Source organism: Amborella trichopoda, chromosome 9 (genome assembly GCF_054954075.1).
Source record: "Amborella trichopoda isolate Santa Cruz 75 chromosome 9, AtrichopodaSantaCruz75HAP2 v2.0, whole genome shotgun sequence".
Lineage (NCBI taxonomy): Eukaryota > Viridiplantae > Streptophyta > Magnoliopsida > Amborellales > Amborellaceae > Amborella > Amborella trichopoda.
Genome location: NC_142344.1, coordinates 5,322,427 through 5,332,898, shown reverse-complemented (window position 1 = coordinate 5,332,898; position 10,472 = coordinate 5,322,427). Strand labels below are relative to the sequence as shown.

Below are 10,472 nucleotides of genomic sequence, written 5' to 3'. Positions count from 1 at the left end.
AAACCATTTCCTTTCCTTCAACTTGGGTTGAGAAAATCTACCATTTCTATTTCAAATGTTAGGTATAGGAAGGTGGTCATAAGCATCAAATATGATTTGATGATGGTTAAATTTTGTCTAACCAAACAGGAGAACAGGAGATTTTAGGTAGCAGGGTCCATACAGTCATCAACTTTGACAAGTAGCATTTGGTGGAGGGGGGGGGGGGGGGGGGATTTTTAGGGATAGGAAGATCCTTCTGCGCATGCAATACTTTTTGACCACGGTAGAAAGTGAGAGAGAAAAGGGGATGCGGTTAGCATGCTGCAAGCCCGCATATTGTAGAAATACGGGCTTGGTAATAAATATGTTTTTAAAATATAACTTGGTTTTAATTTTTTCAGAATATATAATCTTTAACATGGAGATCAAAAAATAAATAAATTTAAAAAATTAAAAGTAATAATTATATTAAAAAAACATGTGGACTGCCAGCAACAATTGTTTTTAGATGGACTACCTATTTGCATCCATCTTAAAGATGGATGCTTTATACTTTTAGACCGCATATTGTATAAATGTGGTCCAGCCGCATGAAAAATTGTTCTAGAAAGAATGTCTTATCAATTTACCCAAAGGACTCGGTTTCTATGCGGCTAAGCCAGCATATGTTGAAATGCGGGCCTCTTAATAAATATATTTTGAGATGGATTTTAAGAGTAATTTTTAGGAAAAGTATCTCCTTATCTCCTATTTTTAACTTCTATATCTCATGAGACTTAAGAATTTAAAATATTACTTGTAAGTAAAACATCTTCATCTTTTCTATCTTACAACCCCTTAGATCCCTTTGATCATAAATTTTTGACTTAAACAAACACTAAAATGACGCTCTATTCAAACTCCATCTCTCTCTCTAAAACTCCATCTCTCTCTCTTCGCTTCTTGATGAGTTTACCAGTCAAGGGGTTTAGCTTGAGCTCGAACACAAGCGCACTTTCTTATGTGTGACAGAGATATAGATTTTTAGAGAGAGAGAGAGGATGGAGTTTAAGTTTTAGAGAGAGAGAGAGATAGAGTTTGAGTTTTAAGGAGAGAGATTGAGTTTTTGAGAAAGAGAGAGAGATAGAGTTTGGGTTTTAGAGAGAGATGGAGTTTTGAGAAAGACGTTGATGTGTGTGTGAGAGAGAGAGATAGAGTTTGGGTTTTAGAGAGAGATGAAGATGTACGAGAGAGAGAGATAGAGTTTTAGAGATAGAGAGAGATAGTCATTTCATAAGTTGTTGAGACCAATAATACATGGTCAAAAGGGTTTAGGGGGTTGGAAGATAGAAAAGATGAAATCCTTTTACTTACAAGTAATATTTTCAATTTTTAGGTCTGATGAGATATAGAAGTTAAAAATAGAGAATAATAAGATATTTTCTCTAATTTTTAAGGGCATGTAATCTCTAACATGGAGATCATGAATATGAAAAATAAATAAATTTTAAAAATTAAAATTAATAATTTTAGTAAGAAAACGTTTGGACTGTTAATTTTTATTGTTTTTAAATGAAACACTTACTTGCGTCCATCTTTAAGATGGATGTTTTACACTTTCTGGACTGTATATGTAGAAATGCAGTCCAGCCCACATTAAACAATTTTCCTTAACCCAAAGGGTGCAGTTGGCATAAAGATGCATTCGTAGGTGTAGAGGTAAGGTGCACCTTCAAATTTTATCATGGTATATAATTTTGATGTAAAATGTTCTTAGGATCATCTCAAAATCTATTTTTATCTGTAATTATAAAGTTTTAAATTTAAAATATAGTTAAAATCAAGTAGATCTATAAACATATGAAAATCTTGAAAATGGACAGTGTCGATAATATGTTGTAAAATGCACTATTTTTTAGATTCAAAATATTTTTATTTTTCATGGTCATACATCTCGACGTCGAGATGATCAATCAAAAGATTTTTCAAAAATTAAAACTACACTTTCCAATTGATTTTTGAGATGCATCCGTAGTTCTACATTATAAGGTTGCATCATTAGATAAACTTTTTCCTTACCCAAGAGACCAACATGTCCTATCAATACATTTGACGAGGGTCAAATTCGTCTGACTAGAAAGAGAAAGAAAGAGATTCAATATTGTTAGAGAGAGAGAGAGAGAGAGAGAGAGAGAGAGAGATTTAATATTGCTATTTAATGTGGGTATAGGAAGTTTGTTGAAGTATTAATAGCTTTGTTGCATGTTATGTTATGGAGCGGGAGAGATTTTAACAATCTTGGTGCCTTTTTAGGTTTTGAAAGGTCACTTGTATTATACGTTAGAGAGGGAGAGATCATCAGGATTTGGAGATTAAGACGCGGTGGTTGATTGGCCACAAGTTAATAGTTAAGATTCGACCGAGATGCTCTGGGTCATAGTTACCATCAAGATATGACCGGTCTACGGGGTCCACTTAGTCGAATCTGTGTTGTTCGGAAACTTGGCCAAGGCAGCTTTCCCTCACTCATTGGGGCCAGAATTCGGGCCAAGTTACTCAGACTCAATCGAGTAAGCTCGGCTTAGGCATGGACCGAGTATTCGGCCCAAGTAGGAGATTGAGTAGAATAACAAACCATAGTAACTCTTGTATTAATTGATCTGTAATTGGTATGTAAATGGTGTTTAGTTGAAAACAGGCCTAAACTAATATTTTGATCAATTTTGGTCGGTCCGACTAATCAAACTTATTAAATAAAATTGGATATTCTTATTTGTAATATGATTTATGTTTTTAAATGATTACTTTATTTTTTTATTTTAAAAAAAAATTAATCTAATCAATTCAACCTGTGGTCGAATCAATTTTAACTATACCAAATCCCTCACAATACGAATTGACCGGATCAATCCAGTGTTGTGATTAGGAGAATGTGTGAATTTTGAGGCATGAGAGGGTTGTTCACAAGTTTCTTTTAGATAATCACTTGCACTGAGTGAGCAAGGGAGAAAGAGAGAGAGTGATCAGGTGAGAGTGTTCTACCAAAACGAAGTCCAGATGTCGATTATTTCAATGCGAATACTGTAATTGCACCGCATGGGTTTTACCTTATTTTTATTTTATTTTTGCCTTTAATTTTCCACATGGGCTTTACTATAGTCCTTTTTTAAAAAAACGTTATGGACTTTACTATAGTCTTGGCCGTTCTTTCTTGAGCATTGTCTTAATAACAATTTGGCGGCAGCATCCACTCTGCCGGGGGGGGAGGGCGATCGATTGAAATCTAGTCGGTTTTGATTTTTAGCCCTTTTTTTTTTTTTTTTTAAATATAGCTGTTTGGACTAGAGAATCGCCTATATTAAGCCGGATCAATCAAATCAGACTCCAAACAAGTCAAGGCCGAATTTCAAAATTTGGAACACTGTTGCAATTACTAACTTAGGCCTGGGAATGGGTTCCTAAAAATAGATATATGGGTCTCGAACAATGACCCAGATCCAGTCGGACTCAAACCCAGACCCTAAATTTATTTGGACGACTTGGATGCAGACCCTATGGATTATATATAAAATAAATAAATAATAGCTAAAAATTAAAAATTATCTAAAAATATGTACCGAAAGATTACCAAAAAATAACTAAAAATGTGTAAATACCTAATAAGAAGATTTGGAGAATAATGAGAATGAGGTTCGGATCGTGGTGGTAGCACCACTTGTGCTCCAGTGAAGGTCTTGGCTTCCATTCTCACCTAACGTCTTCAAAAACCACGGATAATCTCAAAAATCGATAGGGGCTCGTCATCCCTACTAAATTATCCAAAAAAAAAAAAAAGGATTTGGAAAATAATTCATCAAATTTCTCATTTGAAACTAATAATAAGATTTGCAAACAAAAAAAAAAAACATATATAAAGTGTATATTAAAATATATATTGCGATATATAACCTTAAAAAAATATAGATATAACCTTAAGAAAGAATATATATTATGTACATGTAAACGGGGTGGGTAAGGCTATAAAAGGAAGAATGCCAAAAGAAGATAAATAGTATGTATATATTACTATATTAAATTTTATAAACTTGTATAAAAAATAATATACAATATTTTAAAATAAAGAGGTGGGGTCTAGAAGCCCACTTGCACTTGGTCCCAACCCAATTTATTATTTGGGTTCAAGATTTGGACTCGAACACGACTCCCAAGTTCAAATCTTTGACCCATACCTGACCTAAACCCAGACTGGGTAGGTCTTCGGGACGCGGTTAGGGTCTTGGTAAATTCCCAACCCTATTCCAACTGAAATGATTTCACTAAACTTTTTAGCAATCTTCATTTTGTAATGGTTTGGAGATATTTTACGTGCACTACCTGCTGAAGAAAGCATAAAGTTTCGATTTGGACATTATTGATATTTAAATTAGCACTAGTCACTAGCTAAGTCCATTTGTAACCTTTCCGCTATTTACTTCCGTACATTTCGTATAAGCACTTATTTCATACGTACCGTACTTTTTTTTTATTTTTAAATGTAGATAATAAATCCGTTTATAATTTATACATAAACGTTCCAACTCATGTTGGGTGGACAAAAAACAGTATATCTATAAAATGAGTGTAACAGAGTTGAAGATATTGATGTGAATGAGTGACAAAACAAAAACGGATGAAATAAATCCATTTGAAAAAGTTTGTGTGTTACCAATAGACAATAAGATAAGATATAATAGATTTAAGTGGGTTGGTTATATGTGGTGTGGACACAGTACAATATCGATTAAAAGGTGAGAGTTAATTTAAGTGGAAAAAATATTAGTACTTATGATCTCACTTAGAGTTTAACCTTAAATAGAACATAATGGCTCAATTAATTGAAAAAATGTTATGATGACAATGTCGAGTATCAAGATTACAACTCATCTTAATCCTTGTAAAATTTGGTGCGTGAAGGTCAAAACCCATCTTAGCCCTTGGATGTAAAATTTGGTACATGAAGGTCAAAGCTCATCGCAACCCTTTTATTTATTGGAATTAGAGGCAAACAAGATTTGCATTTTAGTGTAACCTAGTCTTTTTTGAAGACCTTTATTTTTGCCACAATGAATCATTATAGACCGTCAAATGTGAAATAGGGTGACCGAGGGTGCTTTAAAGTCTGAGAAAAATATTCAAAATAATTTTTAAAAACTATGCGATACACTTTAAACCTTTCGGGTGTAACATTTAATGGCTACGAGTGACTGTGACTTCCGTATATAAAAAATAAATGACTTATAGTATACAATCTCTTATATTAATAACATATAGGTTTTTTCTCAAATATTAGGAATATAATCAATAATATAATTGAATGATTAAACTATGCTTCGAATATTATTTCTTTCTCTCCTGGCTTTATGTTATCAGTTCGAAAATGGAAAGATACTTACAGTTGAAAAAAAAAAGTTAGGAAAAGAAAAAGGGTCATGATATTTTTTCCCCTTTTCTTACCTTTGAATTTTTCTTGCATGATTCCGTAATTTCAAGAACAATAGAATTTTAGAGAACAAATAAAGCAAGGTCGTTCACATTTTAGAGGATGGAGGTCAAAAGACGATCACAATTCACCACATTGCATAGTAGGAAGGTCGAACGGTGGAGAAATCTCGAAAGCACACTCCTTTCATTCTAGCCATCCGATTAGTTGGGCATTGGATGTGTCTCACTCTTATTGGATGCATTCCCATACCCCTCTCTCCCTCTTTGTTCACAAAAGGCAAGGGTAATAAGTGTCCTGCAATATGTCACAATGGAAGAGACTAACAGACATTTACGTATGCACCCTCACTTGATAAGCAAATTAATATTTACTAAAACGTGGATCGAAATTGAAACCGGCCGATCTAGATAGAAAACCATCGACGATGAATTGGATCTCACAGAATATGGAGATTCGGCCAGTTCCCCCCATGATACGATCAGTTATGACTGGTTCTGTAATAGAACCGGCCACAATTGGCACCACATTTTGTATTTTTACTTTTTTTTTTTACTTATTGATTTGATAGACCGGATCGTTGATCCGTCGAATTGAAACGTAAATCTAGATTCACGATTGGGGTCAGTGATGCGGTTTTTGAAACCTTCGTGCAAACTATCATAAGAATGATTTAGTTTAGAAAAGAAACTACATATTTGAAAAATTCATCATTCACAACGCATTCTAATATTAATATTTAAAGGAAATGGTTTGATAGGGTTGCAACGTAAGTAAAGCCTCACCTCATAATTCATGGAAATTTACAATTCAAGCATTGGAAAAATTTTACATCGATCATCTCGACTTGAAGAAAAAAAATAGGACTTCAAGCTTTAAAAATAATGCATATTGTACTAAATTATCTAGCCCGTTCATTTTGCCTTAAAAATAAGTATTCACATATCTGCAAGATCTGTACTATTTTTTTTAGTTTTAAATGTTATTTTTAGTGTTGAAAATTAATTTTAGAGCCACCATGGAGATTTCTTTATCCGAAAGAGCTTTTGAGACGAAGATTTGAGGTGCTTTAGGATGTTGTACAAGGGAGATTCACTTTGCACGGTAGAATGCAACTTCCACCGACGGGCAAGAGATGGGAATTCTTTGGTTGGATAGTACATTTCCGGTCCCCTATCCCTATCCTTCCTCTTTTCTCTTTTTTTCCTCTTGCTTTGTTACTCTCTTTTGTAAGAAGATATTGTATTTTGGATCTTGCTCCTTATTTTTTTAGTGAAAGTTACTGTTAATGTTTAAAAAATAAAAGAAAAAAAAAGAAAATAAACGAGTACATTTTCAGCTCTTGGCGTTGAGAGAGAAAAAGAGAGTTCTCTCCCGCACGCAAAGATGAAAACATTCAAAAAAGGGAATGAGATTGGGGCACCAGGGATTAGGGGGATGATGCCTCAACATAACGTCTCACCTTCTATTCTAAGGGAATGAGATTGGGGTATCTAAGGTGATGATGCCTCAACATGACGTCTCACCTTTTATTTCCACTGTGAACATGTTTTTTTAAAAAAAGAAGAAGAGAGATAGATAAAAAGAAAAAAATTATATAAGAATGAGACCCTAAACAATCAAATTCAGGTGCACCTCGAAAATTTACTAAAAGAGGTTACTTCAATGCTAAAAAACCCTCAAGTTCGATAATCTCGACCTCAAAATGTATGGACATGATAAAAAATAGATTTCAAGTCTTGAAAATAATGCATCTTATAATATATTATCTAGAGCATTAATTTCAGGATTTTCAAGTGTTCATAGATATATTCGATCTGCATTATTTTTTAATACTTAAATACATTTAGAGATGAAAATATATTTCAAGCAGTTATAAAGATTGATGACATTGAAACAAAATATTCCAGCAGTATTTGAAGTTGGCCATGGTTCAGGGCCTCTATAATATTGTTAGCACTCCAAATTGTGGGATGCAACAACCTCAATCTTGTGACCAACCTAAAAAAGAAATATAAAAGAACAAAATAAAATTTTATACGATGTACCTGAAAAAAATTTACCTCTTAAAATCGATGTAGTCATCTAATGTCTAAAAATTAGATGACTATCGACGATTTAAGTGTTTAAAAGCTCAAAACAAATGCCACAAAATCTAACGTCAATTCTGAAGTTTGTCACAAACCCATACCTACTTCCCTAACTTTCACCAAACAAATACCATTTTCATGTTCCTCAAATTTCAAAACTCCAAAAGACTACTAAAGATCCCCTCTCACCTCAACCTGAACTGGTAAACATATTTCCTCCACATCCTCAAATTGGAGACAATAATGAATACTTTAACACACTAGCAATAAAAAAAAAGAAATTATATCAAAATGCATCTCAGAGTTAGAAATAAATAAAATATTAAATAGTTATAAATGAGATGCATTTTGATAAATTCCCACCCACTCTCGTAATTTCCCATCCCATTTTCGTCCCTCCTTATAAAGCCAAGGGAGTTTGTGCTTCCGCATGAGCTTATTGTCTATTTACTCCTTCAAGTAAAACTTGGATGTAAGCTATTCAAGCCATAGACTAGTTTCAATAAAAAAAATTCCAAATTGCTGTTCTATGCATTTGAAAAAAATAGTGTCTCATGATTCAATATAGACTGTCCAATTTTTGGAGGGTGAGATTAAATTGTAAAAGAACTAAAAGTTCAATTTTTCTTTTCAAAATAACCATCTAGTGATTCTAAAAAAATTTAAATAAAAAGAAAAAGTTTATATAAGGTTGACGCCTTAAATCGTAGAATTAAGAGTAACCTCAAAAATCAATCGGAATAGGCTATTTTGATGTTGGAAAATCATCTAATTGATCATCTCGACATCAAGTTGTACGAATGTAAAAAAATAAATTTTTAAAATTTAAAAAATAGTACATCTTGCAACACATTATCTAGACCGTCTATTCTCAAGATTTTCATGCATTTATCGAGCTGCGTAATTTGAACAAGTTTTGAAGTTTAAAATTTAATAATTAAAGATAAAAATAGATTCTCGTGCCATCCTAAAAATTTTCAACATAAAAATTCATCTCATAACAAAGTTTGGAGGTGCCACTTATTTTGATTGTTTAAGATTGCAACCTTATAAAAACTTCACCGAAATGGAAATCCAGTATATGTACAGTACAGTATACTCCCACAAAAGCATATTAGACTCGCCGGTTCACATGAACACCACCCCACTGCGTGAATTCCACTAGCAAACCCTCCCTTTCGCACCTGTAGTTAGGTGAAAACCCCAGACACTTTTGAACGTTGGTATGGTAATATCGAAATTTTCCAGAAATCAGCTCCACTTTCGTAATTTCCACTGAAATGGAACCCATTTCCATAAGCTCCTCCTATAAAAGAGCTTGATTCATCTCTGTCGAAACCCCATCCAAACTCTCCACCTGTTCCCCAAGTAACCCCTACTGTCTGTCTCTTATCCACCAACTGAGAAATACCCAAAATCCAATCGGAAAACTGCAAAACATTGACGGCAAACCGGCCAGACTGTCGGAACAGATCTGAAAGCCGACTAAATCGCAGGAAAAGGAGATAAAAAATCATCGGACATGATTAGGCGATTGCTCCGCGAGCCATCTCTAGCTCAACCGCCCGAACCAGCAGTGGACTCGGACGTTGTGGTCGTTTTAGCCGCTCTTTTATGCACCCTCATATGCGTCGTAGGGTTAGGGTTTATGGCCCGCTGCGCATGGCGTTGTCGAAGTCCGGGCGCCGAAGCCGGGATCCGGCGGCCAGAAAATTCGGCCAAGGGCTTGAAGAAGAAGGCCCTCCAGTCCCTGCCCCGCCACGTATACGGCCAGGATTCGGAGGCTGGAAAATCAAGCGATTGCGCGATTTGTTTGACGGAGTTCGTGGACGGTGATGACCTCCGGGTCCTTCCTGGTTGCGGGCATGGGTTTCATGTGAAGTGTATCGACACGTGGCTTTCATCCAGGTCGTCTTGCCCGTCCTGTAGGCTGATCCTACGGCCAGGGACGGCCGGGAGATGCCAGTTGTGCGGTGGAGCGACCGCAACGTCGTCTGCCGGTGTGGACGGCGGAGATCCCGGGCTCAAGGCCGGAGAAGATGATGCCAATAGGTTCTTGCCCTAGGATACCCCTATCAAACTTTGTATTTCCTTTTGCCCTTTTTTTTTTTTTTATTTATTCTCGATTTTTTCCTTCTATTTCCGCCTTGTGTAATTCCTGTTTCCCTTTTTTTTTTTTTTTTTCTTTTTCCTTTTTGTACAGTATGAGAAAGCATCATATTCATTGTGATATTAAATGCACTAAATGCTGGGAGCCAATTATCGTTATATTTCTATTTTATTTTTTTTACTTGCTAAAAGAAAATTAAAAAAGGCCTAGGTTATTATGGCTATTATCCAAGGTTTTTGTTTTTTCTGGTGTATATTTAAATATACTTTAGGGCCATTTTGGTCCAAAATTTACCTTTCCTAAGCTAGTTCACTGAAAATCTAATTAGGGTGAAATTTCAGATAAATTTAGGGCCGAGTTTGTGGGGTTACGATATTTTGCGGAAGTTTGAGTGAGTGTCTTATCCGTTGGATATGGGCACGTGGCCTCGTCACGTTACTTGGGGAGTGTGGCCTCACTTCACCAGTTAGTTGTTACACAATTATGACGTGTTGGAATTTCATGGAGATTAATTCGAATTGCTAAAATCTCTTATAATTAATAAATGCAATTTACTATTAACAAATAGGAAATGGAAACTTTACTTTGAGCTCTTACCTAATAAAGAATGCAATTTTATATTAATATACTTTGCATCTAATTCTTGGATTTTATATGATGTAAAGATTGAAGCTTGCACCGTTTGCAAGTTGTTCAATGGAAGGAAATAATTTAATTTAAATTTTGAAGTACTTTTGAGAAGGTAAGAATATAGAGAAAAGAGGTGTCCCCAATAAAATAAGTAAATAAAAAGATGGATAAAAGATTGTAGAAAAAAGTTCAAAAAAAAGAA

The 10,472-nt window shown here is 34.7% G+C and overlaps 1 protein-coding gene across 1 annotated transcript; it reads left to right on the top strand.

The window, feature by feature from the left end:
- Positions 1-8,857: 8,857 nt before the first annotated feature.
- On the top strand, positions 8,858-9,798 carry LOC18445449 (RING/U-box superfamily protein). Its single transcript, XM_006855587.4, has one exon. The coding sequence runs from the start codon at positions 9,053-9,055 to the stop codon at positions 9,593-9,595; it is 543 nt and encodes a 180-aa protein (XP_006855649.1). The 5' UTR covers positions 8,858-9,052; the 3' UTR covers positions 9,596-9,798.
- The last annotated feature ends 674 nt before the right edge of the window (positions 9,799-10,472 follow it).

What these genes read in the sequence shown, in the direction of transcription:
- LOC18445449 (XM_006855587.4), top strand. Translation starts at nt 9,053, where the DNA reads ATGATTAGGCGATTGCTCCGCGAGCCATCTCTAGCTCAACCGCCCGAA.